This window comes from Sturnira hondurensis, unplaced genomic scaffold, assembly GCF_014824575.4.
Source record: "Sturnira hondurensis isolate 20B ecotype Veracruz unplaced genomic scaffold, ASM1482457v3 Scaffold0021214, whole genome shotgun sequence".
In the NCBI taxonomy this organism is placed as follows: domain Eukaryota; kingdom Metazoa; phylum Chordata; class Mammalia; order Chiroptera; family Phyllostomidae; genus Sturnira; species Sturnira hondurensis.
The window spans coordinates 11,933,673-11,947,979 of record NW_028093845.1 but is presented as its reverse complement, the minus strand read 5'-3'; the positions used below and the strand labels follow the sequence as shown (position 1 = coordinate 11,947,979).

At 40.8% G+C, this 14,307-nt stretch overlaps 1 protein-coding gene across 1 annotated transcript in view; it reads right to left on the bottom strand.

Annotated features, from left to right (window-relative positions):
• The window catches only part of LOC118977119 (beta-mannosidase-like), a 64,718-nt gene that overhangs the window by 22,616 nt on the left and 27,795 nt on the right, over positions 1-14,307 (bottom strand). The window contains exons 6-7 of the mRNA XM_037031899.1: positions 7,644-7,819; positions 6,609-6,719 (exon numbers count right to left, since the gene is read on the bottom strand). Coding sequence (XP_036887794.1) covers positions 6,609-6,719; positions 7,644-7,819 — 287 coding nt within the window. The remainder of the gene's footprint in view (positions 1-6,608; positions 6,720-7,643; positions 7,820-14,307) is intronic.

Below are 14,307 nucleotides of genomic sequence, written 5' to 3'. Positions count from 1 at the left end.
CCTCTACAAACACGCAATGCTTCTTTGAGTTCCTGGGCCTTGACATATTCTTGCCCCTCTGACTTTGCTCCATTGCTTGGTCAAATTCTACCTATTCCCCAGGACACAGACATCACCTTCTCTGGGAATCTTCCAAGAATGCCTCCACTCTGTGTTTCCACTGTGCTCTACAGTTCTCTAGAATAAAGTGCTTGCCACACTTTATTGCAGTTTCTGGCATAATTATTTAACTTCCCAACCAAATGATTAGCTTTATTATGATCTCAGAGAGAAGTGGAAACAGTGCCTTATGCACTGCTCTATCACCAAAGCCCAGCAAAGTGGCTGAAACACATGAGAGCTCCCTAACTACTCAGTGAATAAGTGAGCCTCACAACTAAACTCCACAGCACTCACAGCCACGGGCACATTTCACAAACACGCACTAACACGAGGCCTGGGGCAATACATCTTCCTTCCCTCCTGGTCAAAGAGTGTCATTTTAATATGCAGCACCCATATGAGCTTGAATGAAAAAGAAGTATTTCCGCCCTGGCTGGTGTAGCTCAGTGGATTGAGTGCGGGCCTGCGACTCAGACAATCGCGGTTCGATTCCCAGTCAGGGCACATGCCTGGGTTGCAGGCCAGTTCCCTGCAGGCCAACTCCCAGCAAGGGATGCACGAAAGGCAACCATACATTGATGTTTCTCTCCCTCTCTCCTTCCCTTCCCCTCTAAAGATAAATAAATAAAATCTTTAAAAAAAAAAGAAGTATTTCCCACAAACAAATAAAAAAGAAATTCTCTTTTTCTCTGTAGTAAGTTGGATCAACTCTATTTTTTACTTTCATGAAGGCAACAGACAAAAAACTCAACATGTGAGAGAGCCAGAAGGGTTGGAATAAAGGTTGAGCCTCTTTAGGCAGCTCTAGAATAGAGCTGTGTATGGTATGAACACACACATACCCACAATGTCCCAGAAAATACAGAGCATGATTTTAAACAGGAAAAATAGACAGTGAACTCCTGAAGGGTATAGCTCCAAACTTAGCATGGAGTCTGACCCACAGGAGAGGTAATACAAAACACGAGCGGGGACACCAGAGTACAACCCGGCCAACTACCAACCCCGGAGGTCGGTGTCCGAGGAAGGAGGAAATCTGTGAAGGAGACTCTTACCACTACTAATTACTATACACACTATAAGCCAGACCCAGGTTACCTCACCTTTACAGTCCAATGTGACACATGAGAAAACGGCACATGAAAGAGGTAACCTACAGCTGCTAAATACCAAAGCATTGTTCTTCCCAATCCTTACTGCTCTATCCCAAACTGGGCAGAAGCTAGGAATTTCTTTAGACTAAAGTCAGATTTTTCCTTTCACTATCCTCTAGGTGAGGTCACCACACGGCTTATTTGTGAATTTAGAAGCAAAACAGGTGGTTGTGGCTTCAAGGGGGAAACATTTTTACGGTATTTTTTAAGAACACCAGTCCTGACGGACGGCAGCTCGGAGGGAGGACTGGCCCTTCTCCACAGGCACTCTGGAGAACAGGCACTGCTTTCCCCACTGCCCTCTCTGGGGAGCTCCGGCTCCAATCCTGGCTCACTCAATTTTACGATTTTTAAAGAGACACAGAGAGGCAGTTTTGTCTATAATGGCTTACAAAATGCTTTATTCTAAAAGCACAACTCAACTTCATTGTTTGGAAGAAGGGTTTTTGAAGCCTGCCTATCATTTTGCCTTTCCTGATCAGAGGCTAAGGATACAAAGCCAACTATGAGAGGGGAACTGAGGAAATTCTATGCTCCATGGTAAGAACTTCAATGCCTGCTTCTACTGGACTTGCAGAATGGGAACAACGAGTCTTATATTCCCCAAGCAAGAGACTGGAGAATGTGTTCACTGGCAAGGCTAAACAAATACACACATGCACACCACACACACATGCATACACACAAGATCTAATAGCAACTGACAGGTGGGCATCACCCCATGACAGTGTTGGTTTCCACCTGAATTCCAAACTTTGAATCTCATATGGGGCTGCTCATCTGCATATCTGTGGCTTAATCTTCAGCATGAACGGACACCAAGGCAAACAGACCTTAAGGAAAGTCTCTAAAAGGGGAAACAGAGACCAAAACAAAGAAAAGAAACAAAGGAATGTGGACAACAAACACAATGCAGAGAAAATACTTATAATAATAATTAACATTCTAAGAAAACGAGAAGATATTAAAACCATAAAATAGAAATAAAATATAATTTTTAAAATAAAATAAAAAACTGTTTTTAAAATTTTTTTAAAGAATTTTATTTATTTATCTTTAGAGGGGAAGGAGAGAGGGTGAGAAACATCAATGTATGGTTGCTTTTTGTGTGTCCCCTGCTGGGAGTTGGCCTGCAGGGAACTGGCCTGCAACCCAGACATGTGCCCTGACTGGGAATCGAACCACGATCCTCTGGTTCGCAGGCCTGTGCTCAATCCACTGAGCTACACCAGCCAGGGCTGTGTTTTTAAATTTTTAAGGGACAAAATAAAATACCTAATTTCAAAAACTGAATATAAAACCAAGGCAATCTTTCAGAGGATAGAATAAAAAATAAGATGAAATATAGAAAAGAAAAATCTAAGAATATTGCTCAGTCCAAGAGGTCCAATATCTAATTAATAGTTCTGCGAGAAAAACAAATAAAAAAGGTAATAAGTGAAAAATTACTTTTTAAAATACAAGAAAATTTCCAGATTGAGTTTCTACGTGAGAAGAGCTCACAAGATGACTAGCACGGCAACAAAAACCTACTCATTCTCAAAGTTTCAAATTTTAGATATCAGAGATCAAGAAACCCTAAAAGTTTCCAGGAGCAAACAAAAACAGTTCTATATAAAAAAGCAGAAATTCGACTGTAAGCATATTTCAAAACAAAAATACTAACAGCTAAAAGAATTGACTTCAAAATTCTAAAGGAAAATGAATTCCAACCTAGACTTCTAAACACAGCCAATTATTGAGTAACTATGAATATAAACTTTATATATTTGCATAATATCAAGTTTTTAAAATGTCATTTTCCACATACCCATCCTCAGGAATCTATTGAAAAACGTGTTTCACAAAAAGCGCAAAGTCAAAAAAGAAAATGAGAAACATGGGTTTAACAAAATAGGGTTCCATGTCTAATCCAGGAGAAAGATGAGGGAAATGCCTAAAATTCCTAGAGGACAGATGAAGGTAATTCCTATAATGAAAATTTAAAAAACTTCCAGGACAACAGTCAGGTATTAATAGAAGATCCAGAGAGCAACCAAACAAGATCAGAGAAATGAGAAAAAGGCCCTAGGGGAGTTTCAAGAAATAATAAAAGTTAAAAGAATGATAACAGTAATAATAAACAATGGATAGATTACCTAATGACTATGGCTATATTTAAAACACATTTCAAGTGCATCAGAGTGTTTGTGTATGATGTAGAGGAAAGTAAATAGAGAACAAAGAAACATGAGGCAATTATTAACTCTAAGGAAAACAGAAAGTTGCACAAAAAAGGAAATGCAATTTTAGTACACAATGAGGTTCAGCTTTGAACACTATTTTCATAATATAATCATGTAAACACCGAATGCTGAGTTAACAAGCGTGGCCACTGACTACACTGGGAGGCAGAGGGATTCGTGTAAGAGAGCTATGTCCCCCTCCTCTAGGTTGGAAGTCAATCGATAATAGAAAAGCAGAAAAATTAGAAAACACCTATAGAAGTATGTTATTTGGGGGGAAAAAGGTAAACAGCAAGAGAAATAAGTAAAAGTTAAAAAGTAGTGTTTCCGAGGAGTAGGAAATAGGAATAGAAAAGGCTGGGCAAGGGATCTTGTTTTTCATATAAGACTTTTAGGAATATTTTTGAGCTTCCAAATTACATACATGGAGGAGGGTTTGGTCACCAGAAGAAACTGCGGGATTCTCGGGCCTTTCCTGTTAAAGGGCCTCACACAGACTTACTCAGACTCACTTCCTTTGGGCTTCAGCACCGGAGCAGTACCTTAAAGAGCACCAGTGGCATATGGGGAGGAACTAAAGTATCTGGCATCAGGGCAAGAGCTGGGGGACATTTCCTCCCAGGCAGAACTACAGACAGCGGCCACTGTATCTTGTCTGAGCCCTCCCCCACACAGAGCTACAGTGTGGCGGCACCATATCTGAATCTCTTCCATCAACCTGGCTCACACAGTAAGCCCCACTCTGACGATTACCTAAGGGTCCATCCCATTTGATTTATGGGTCCACCCAGGCTAGTAACAGTAGCTTTTCCATGTGAAGCGCCAGCCACAGGCTTCAACCTTTCTAAATCCACTCAAAAAAGCAACAGCTGAGCCTTGGCTGGTGTAGCTCAGTGGATTGAGCACCGGCCTGCGAACCAGAGAATCGCGGTTCAATTCCCAGTCAGGGCACATGCCTGGGTTGCACATGCCTGGGTTGCACATGCCTGGGTTGCACATGCCTGGGTTGCACATGCCTGGGTTGCACATGCCTGGGTTGCACATGCCTGGGTTGCAGGCTGGTTCCCTGCAGGCCAGTTCCCAGCAGGGGACGCACGAAAAGCAACCATACATTGATGTTCCTCTCCTTCCCCTCTAAAGATAGATAAATAAATAAATAAAATCTTAAAAAAAAAAAAAAGCAACAGCTGAGCGCAGTCCCAGTACCTGTTGCTGAGTGGCCCCAGGCCCAGCACTAGCAACAGCCATCTCCAAATCACTTTATAGCTTATACCAAAGGGCCCCAGACAAAACACAGGTGGAGGCTGACCTTGGCTTATACCACCCAGGAAACTCCAGAGCCTGCACACCCAGCAAACAGTTACAGAGCATGTCAGAGCACCACCCAACCTCCTCCACAAAGCCATAGAAGGAGATGGTTGCTGGCCAGCAGTCGTAGCCAGTCCTACCAGCTGTCTGGACTAGGTAAATCCCTCCCACTGACCTGCTGACAGCAATCAACAGTCATCTATAAGAGGAGTACTCAGCCCAAATGAAGGGCACACCTCAAATACAGAGCATGAGAGAGAGGGGACACTGTGCCACTGGACCCTATAGGACACCTACTAAATTAGGCCATGCTACCAAGATGCGGAGTCAAAGCAGCTCTACCTAATGCATANCTTTCCTGTTAAAGGGCCTCACACAGACTTACTCAGACTCACTTCCTTTGGGCTTCAGCACCGGAGCAGTACCTTAAAGAGCACCAGTGGCATATGGGGAGGAACTAAAGTATCTGGCATCAGGGCGAGAGCTGGGGGACATTTCCTCCCAGGCAGAACTACAGACAGCGGCCACTGTATCTTGTCTGAGCCCTCCCCCACACAGAGCCACAGTGTGGCGGCACCATATCTGAATCTCCTCCATCAACCTGGCTCACACAGTAAGCCCCACTCTGACGATTACCTAAGGGTCCATCCCATTTGATTTATCGGTCCACCCAGGTTAGTAACAGTAGCTTTTCCATGTGAAGTGCCAGCCACAGGCTTCAACCTTTCTAAATCCACTCAAAAAAGCAACAGCTGAGCCCTGGCTGGTGTAGCTCAGTAGATTGAGCACCGGCCTGCGAACCAGAGAATCGCGGTTCAATTCCCAGTCAGGGCACATGCCTGGGTTGCACATGCCTGGGTTGCAGGCTGGTTCCCTGCAGGCCAGTTCCCAGCAGGGGACGCACGAAAAGCAACCATACATTGATGTTCCTCTCCTTCTCCTCTAAAGATAAATAAAATCTTAAAAAAAAAAAAAAAAAAAGGCAACAGCTGAGCGCAGTCCCAGTGCCTGTTGCTGAGTGGCCCCAGGCCCAGCACTAGCAACAGCCATCTCCAAATCACTTTATAGCTTATACCAAAGGGCCCCAGACAAAACACAGGTGGAGGTTGACCTTGGCTTATACCACCCAGGAAACTCCTGCGCACCCAGCAAACAGTTACAGAGCATGTCAGAGCACCACCCAACCTCCTCCACAAGCCATAGAAGGAGATGGTTCCTGGCCAGCGGTCCTAGCCAGTCCTACCAGGACTGTCTGGACTGGGTAAATCCCTCCCACTGACCTGCTGACAGCAATCAACAAGGCTGAGTACTCAGCCCAAATGAAGGGCACGCCTCAAATACAGAGCATGAGAGAGAGGGAACACTGTGCCACTGGACCCTATAGGACACCTACTAAATTAGGCCATGCTACCAAGATGCGGAGTCAAAGCAGCTCTACCTAATGCATAGAAATAAACACAGGGAGCCTGCCAACCTGAGGAGACAGAGAAACATGGCCCAAATAACTACCAAAAAACTTCAGACAAATAACTAAGCAGAACAGAGATAAAAATCTATCAGATGGAGAGTTCAAGTGAACTTAAGTGCTCACTTAACCATCGTTAAGTCACTAACAATGATAGTGAGCACTTACTGGTACACACACACACACACACAATTACACACTCTTAGTAACAGCCTCTAACTGTTACTAGTGATTATCTCTGAGTGGTGGGGTTACAGGAGTCTTGTTGATTTCTTTTCTTCATTCAAAGACCTGCATTTTTATTTTAACAAGAAATAAACCTTCTTCACAAAATATTTTAAAATATTTGCTTACCTTAGCTGATTTTTTAATGTTTAAGCCTTTATTCAGTTTAAAAAGAATCGTCATGTTGTACCCAGTCTGGCTTCCATGTCCATGAGGCCACCAAGTTTCCACAGTAATATTCTTTTGAGATATAATAAAAGTCATTCTAAGTAATCTGTGCCATATTTTAGTAAAATAATACACTGATTCAGAGTACTATATTAATTTCTCAGAGAAATTCTAGGTTTTGAAACAATATAAATCTCCCTCCCTATGATATGCCAAATTATACCACTCCATAGATAATATTTAAAGGTCAACATGCTAGGAGTTTCACGTAGATTAATTTACCAAAAGGGAAAGGAAAAAACAAAATAACATGGATTTGTTCCATGTTATTCAGAAACATGTTCCATGTTTTGTTCAGAAAAACAACTCTTCTTATTTCTATCACTCAAGCTAACATTTATTCTAAACTGTTAACATTTAGAATTGCATTTTGAGGTTAACTCTTCTCTTAAGCCCAGAACAGGAAACTGTTTTAAGTTCTTACTTTATCTGTACAGTTGCTGACTGTTGATTTGCTCCATTCTTTTCCATTCACAATGATCAATTAGAGAAATTTTAAAAAGGAAAAAGAAAAGGTAAAATCTAGCCTGATTCTACCCATGAAAGATCATGAAATTAGAATTCTGCACATAGAATAAACACCAATATTCAAACTAATTTACAAGTACCAAAAATAATCACTGTATTTAAATATAATGCTTAGAATGTATTTTGGATTTAGAATACTGCAAATACTGCAGAAAATTAAAACATAACACATCTGGTTCTTGAGCGAAAAGGATGCCAAATTTAGCACATATATTCCATTTTCTAAATCTTAAGATCTGGGAAAATTATTCTTTAATTCGCACTCACACACAAAAAGCTATGAGAGGCTAAAAGTGAAGGCAAAAATGGAAAAAGTACATTTTTCTTTTGGACTCAGATCCTTCTTCCTATTTCTTTTGAACAATATTGCTTTTCGTCTCATGCTTCTCAAAAAGTATCATCACTCACCTTGTTAATTTTCACAAAGAGCTTAACAATCCTTTCCCCAGGCTGAAGTTCAATGCTGTATGTCTGCTGTGTTTGCAATTTAGGGATTTCTACAATCACTTGACCAGAGACTGGCTTTGAGCTGACAACATCAAAAGAAGACTCTATTTCAAGATTCCACCCCTGAGCATGGTTATCTAAGGCATAAAGAGAAAAAGAAAAGAAAAAATATATATATATAATATGCCAACTATTTTTACTGAACTCCTTAGGATTCACTGAAGACCAAAGCAGCTTCTACACTAGTAAGTTCTGCACAAATGCTGCCATGATAAAAGGTTTAGTGGAAATTCTCTTTTAATCTTTAGTTTAATCCTTTATGCTAGAGAAGAATGATTAAAAGTATGCTTTTTACCCATACTCTATTCTAAAAAATATTACAATCACAAGCCATAAAAACTTTATAAATAGTACGCAAATAGAAAATTACAAGTGAAAAGACAGCATAAATTTTCTAAGATTGATAAATGCTTGTTCCTTTTTATAAAGTAAGGTAAGACACTACAAATTTTAAGCCACATAATAAGGTATAAACTCAGATTATTTCAATTATTCAAGCATGAAAAAAAATAGAAGTATATTTTAATGTGGATTATCTATCCGAGACATATTTACTAAGAAATTTCCATGTGCCATGTATTTTGCTAAGTATGAGAATGAAATGGTTGACCAGGATGAACTTGGCCCTACCCTCATGAACTAAGTCTAATTGGATATAGACAAGTACAAAAGTATACAAATATTAGGATGGAAAGAATAAATGGTTACTCTGAGAAAATATTCACGGGAAAGAGCACCTAACTTTCAGATCGTGAGGGAAGGCCTTTATGAAAAAGAGGTATCTAGCTACGCCCAGAAGGCTGCTTTAGCTACATTCAGAGGGAGACAACAAGAACTCTAGGCCCAGCAAAAGGAAGTATGAAAGGCCATGTAGAAAAATGAGCAACACTGTACCAAGGACATAGGCAATGATGAAGTGGTGAGGGAGACCAGCATGACTGAACAGGTGCACAAGATCCAGTTCACGTTGGATCATGTGAGGAGCCTGGCAACTTCATGCTAGATCAATAGGGAGCCATAGACAGTTTTTCATCATAAAGGATAACAGTATCAGATTTGTATTAAAAAAATCACTAGGGGCCCACCACAGTTGTATACCAGGAGCTCAACCTGTTAAGTCCCTTCAGTGCCAATAAATGGAAACCCTAAGACCATGGAATTAAAACACAACGCGAAGACTCACAAGCCTGTTGTGTCATCACCCGATTCCCTAAACCAGCGTATTTCACCCTCTCCACTTCTTCCAAAAAGAGTTCAACTGTTTCTTCCAGAAGCCATGGAGAATTTAAGTCTTCAATAGTTTAAGTTCACAAAACATATTTAGAGTCTTCAATAATCAATAATTTTCCTGGTATTACCTGTTCATTTCTTTTCACTTGCTAATTTTTTTAAGATTTTTATTTATTTATCTTTAGAGGAGAAGGGAAGGAGAGAGGGAGAGAAATGCCAATGTATGGTTGCCTTTCCTTTCGTGTGTCACCCACTGGGAACTCCTGCAACCCAGGCATGTGCCCTGACTGGGAATCGAACTGCAATCCTCTGGTTCACAGGCCCACACTCAGTCCACTGAGCTACACCAGCCAGGGCTTCATTTGCTAATTTTTAAATATATAATCCTATTTCCTCGTTAAGAAGAGCTCCCTCATAAATGAAGACCCATTTCTAGAATACAGCTCCCTACCCTATCTCTCCTAGAGAACACCTCTCCCCACCCCGCCCCCGCCCCACCCAGCTCTCCTGAAGTGGAATGGAAGATCACTTCAAAAATCAGCCAAGTACTGAGAAGGGGAAGAGGAAAGAAAAAAGATTCTTAAATGACTCAAAATTCCCTCCCATGACTCCCTCGCAACTACACCAAGTTTTACATCCTCTCCTCACCCTGACTAATCAACTCTGGGCCCAAACAGGATGGGAACTCTGTATCCAAACAGCGTAGACAGGCCAGGCTGACCTGCGCTCTCTACAGCTTGAGGTCTCCCTGGCCGGAAGCCTCAGTGATGTCCTAGCTGCTGTCCTGCTCCGTGCACAAGAGTCCACGGTGAACACTTGTTCCGTATAACCTCAACCAACCAGGAGATGGCAGATAATGTGCTTGTGCCACTGACTCATTTTCAGGTTTTTCCAAATCTGATTCAGTGAGGTTTCTTTAAAAATAAAAACAGCAAGAACAAACACACCAGCCACCGTGAGTCTGACTTGGATGGACAGGAATTTATGGGGAGAATCAGCAGCTACACAGCCCAGATGACTGTGTGCTGCTTCTCCATGCAAACAGTCTCCAAGACGGCTCCAGTCTGTGTACGTGTGGCCAACAGATGAAGCTTTAAAATCCTCCAAAACATGCCAGCTCCTTATCTATTCCTATACAGACCACTTCTTTGTCAAGATGTGGCCAGGAAGAAAACACAGCTTGATTCAGTTGTCTAAGAGGAAAAACAAATGTATAAGAAGACATGGAAGTAGAAAAATCAGAAGAGGGCTGAGTTACATTAATTCGAGTGTGTTCATTAACTAATGGCAATTGCAGAACTGATGGCAATTAAGCCTCAAGTATCAACGTCTTCCTGTAGTCATACGCCTAGCTTCAAGAAAAAGTGGGTTCTTCTGCACTTAGGCCCTCAGTGCGCCGTAATGCCTGCTGTGGTACACAAGTACAGGGGGAGACCCACGGGATGTGGGAGGCAGAGGAAACTTGGCAATCTTCTAGTCACCTTGCAGATGAGCTTGCTGAGGCCTGACCGCAGAATCTAGCTCTAAAGCCTCCAAGCCAATGGACAGGGGGAGGAGCCGAGTTTCCTGACTCCGGTGTTCCCTACCTTCCCTGCACCTCTCTCAGAGGTGCCTACCAAAAAGAAGACACTAGGGAACACACATACTGATTAAAACTGGTGGACGAACAATGAGAAAAACCAAAAGCAAGAGTGCTTTTTGCCTTTCAGAGTCTAAATCCAAGTGTCAAATATATCCAACGGGAAACAAAGCATTTGGGGGGATTGTAACAATAAAACGTTAGCCTCATCGTAAAAAAGAAAGAACACAGAATCTAAAAACAAGGATGTGTCTCACCCTCCACTACACGCAGGATTACATGGTGCCATAGTTCCCCCGTTTGTCAAAATACCATCTTTGTAACCTATGGAGGTCATGGCAATAGTTATGTGAGAATTTGTGTCAGTACTATAAATATATTTCTTGAATAATTACTTTCTGAAAGCCTTGACAAACACTGTAAATTACACCCCCAACTCAAAAAGCAAAGACGTTGAATCTACTTAGAGAAACAAAATGCACCCAGAGGTTACAGTTAAGAATCCTGATGGCATCTGGGGGGTTAAGAACTGGCGGAGAAATGGAAGAACATTAAGGTCAGCCTGGGACAGATCTGCAAACATGGGTAGGTTGCTTATGTAAGATAAAAAAGATGCTTCATCTATCTTCTTGGGGAGGGGGGAGCTATTCAGAGACAGCTGCCTTGATTAGCTTCGCCCTGCTGAGCTGCTCACAGCTCTTCCTCTTGCCGGCTCTCTTCCTGCATCTTTAACAGAGGATGAAAAGCTACAGTGAAAAGGTAGTCCTGCACATTGCAAGACACTGAAATGACAACAAGCTGAAATGACCAATCCACAGAATGTGTAAATTCAAACGCAGATTTTCCTGTGCTCCTGCTGGAATTATAGCACAGACTTCAGCAGCTGCTTTTCAAAGAGCGAACAGCTTGCATTAGCCTGAAAAGCAGGTTCACAGTCACAACAGCTGTCTTCCCCTTCTTTACTAAGCAGTAAAGATCTCCTTGCCTACTCAGCAGGACAAAATCCTCAAAGATGAAATCCAGGCAAAACAGATGCAAAACAACACCCCCCCCCCCTTAAATAAGGATAAATTGGTAAATTCCAGAGGGGGAAAAAACCTATTTATGCAACAAGGGAGCTAATCAGAGGAGAGATTATGCAAGCAATCTAGCTACCTATAAAGATATTTTCAAAGGTGAATGCTGTCATTTTCATGAGTAAATAATTCAATGATAAATGGAAGTGGTTCAAAATGAATGCAAAGAAGAAAATAAATGCATCAAACAAGGCACTAAGCAAGACTGACATATCTCTTTGCTCTATTGTGTTAAGTTGCAAGCAAGGGGCAGCACTGACCTTCAATAGAAGCTTCTATTGGACAGGCCAGGGTGGAGCTGAGAGCTACACTCACTCCTCCAGCTCTGAGTCTTGGAGAAGGGAGGAGGGGAGCTGCTTCAGGCGGAGGCAGCAAGTTAACTTGAAGAGGCTGGGGAAAGGCAGCATCTGTGAGATGCTGGGGCACAACTTAAAAACGCACAGCTCACCTCAGCTCAAGAGAGGAGTCGCATGCTGAAAAACATCTATCTCTACACTCTCTTTTCTATAACTGTGGCAACAAAAGATTAAACAATGTAGGATTTCAGCAGAACATACTTATTATATATTTAGACTTAATCTGTTTATGTAACCTTATGAAAAGCTTAAGAAACTAGACACTCATCCCTCCTTAATTCTAGGGAGGGCCCTCCCTCACATTAGGCCCTCCCACTAATTTTAGGGCCTAATGTGAACAATTCACATCAGATTACAAATATGAAAGACCTAACATAAAGAAAACAATCAATAAATGAACCCCTGCCACCACCCCCCACACATACCTTCGTCCAGCTCCTTCACCACCACCATCACCACCACACAAGGCCTGCATTTTGGGCCAGATTATTTGCTTGTAAAAGCCCAAATCGCTGGAACTGGGGCACTCCCACCCCCACAGACACCAGTTGTCCTCCCCCCCATCTCCCCTCCCTTCACACCTTAGAAACCCAAGTCCAGCCCAGACATTCCTCTCCCCTTCCCACACACATGGGGCTGGTCTTCCACTCCCTCCCCAAGGAAAAAGAACACCAGAATCTTGCTGGGTTTCCACACCTGGTAACAAGCGTCTGAGCTTCCCTTGTCAATACCAGGGTCAATCTTTCACAGTTTAAAATACTGAAAATATGGGTGCCCTAAAACAGCTACTGCTAATTAAAACCTGATTAGAACATTTTAGGGCTAAGGATGAATCATTCAAATAAATAATTTCTCATGAGGTTTCAAAGAAAGTCTCACCAATGCATTGGTATGCTTTAATACCTAGAAAAATGACAAGAGCTTAAGAGATAATGGAAGAAATTTTTGTTTTCCTTTGACGTCATTATATATATTTTTCCTATATAAATGTGTTTTTATTATTTTAAACATTAAGGAGATATAAAGATCATTTACAAAGCTGAGGTTAGAACAAAATCAAACAAATGACCATCAGATATTGAAAAGTGCTGAATTTTAGCAACAACTATTATAAGTACTGAGATACAGAAAAAATATTTATATATGATTTACTTTATATATGTGTGTGTGTGTATATAAGTAAACTTATTCACAAGAATTTCAAGTTATTTTCTTAAAAGTCTAACAGCCTTTTTTCTGTCATACTATACACAATTACATTGGGAAATTACGATTGGTCATTTGATCTTCAGGGGTAAGCTCACTGATCTTTTTTTTTTTAATTACACTTGTCCCTCACTATATCATGATTCACTTATTGCAGCTTCACTGTATCGTGGAGTTTTTTTAAAATATATGTCTAATTCTGTACCACAGAGTTTTCACTATACCACAGGATTTTGTATACTTCACTGGTGGGTACCCATATAGAATTTTATATGTTGTTAAAGTTACATAGGTTTAAGAGTGTAGAAGGTGTTTAAGAGCATAAGAAGTGTTTATAAGAGTGTGGGAAAGGTTTATAGGAGTGTGGAAAGGGTTTATAAAGCCTTAAAATATATATAAATAATAAAATATAATGCCGCTACTTTGTGGATTTTCACCTATGTCGGGGGTCCTGGAACCCAACTCCCACAATAGGTGAGGGATCACTGTACTTTATTGTTGTTCAATTACAGTTGTCTGCATTTCCCCCCTCATTAATCTTATATTAAGAAATAAATTGAACATTTAGAAAAACAAAAATGTTATCCCTTTCTAGCCTCAACGGGAGAAAGCAGAAAGTCCCACATAGTCAAATTAGTTTGACTATGAATCAGTTGGCTGAAATTACTAATAGATTCATTTGTTTTAGCTACTAATAGCTAAAACTAATAGCTGGACTTTGTCCCTTTCTATAGAAACAATATAGACTCAGTATCTAAATTTAGAAAACACAGTTAAGCAGAAGAATAAAATACAAACTATCTGTAGTATTAACACCGAGATAGTCACTGTGTTCATTCATTTTGACCAATCTCATTTCACACTAAATATTAAAACTTAATATATTCTATTTTAAATAAAAATTGTATATATTTGTTTACTATGAACTATTTTTATATATTTAGTAACTTTACAGTGCTCGCTTCACACTATATATCAAATAAATACATAAAAGTATCCAGAATATATAAGCTTATCCTCTTTATTATTTTTCAACTTTTAAAAATTTCTTTTGCTGGGGGGTGGGCTGGGCAGAGGGGAGTGAAAGGGGGAAAACTGGGACAATCGTAACTGCATAA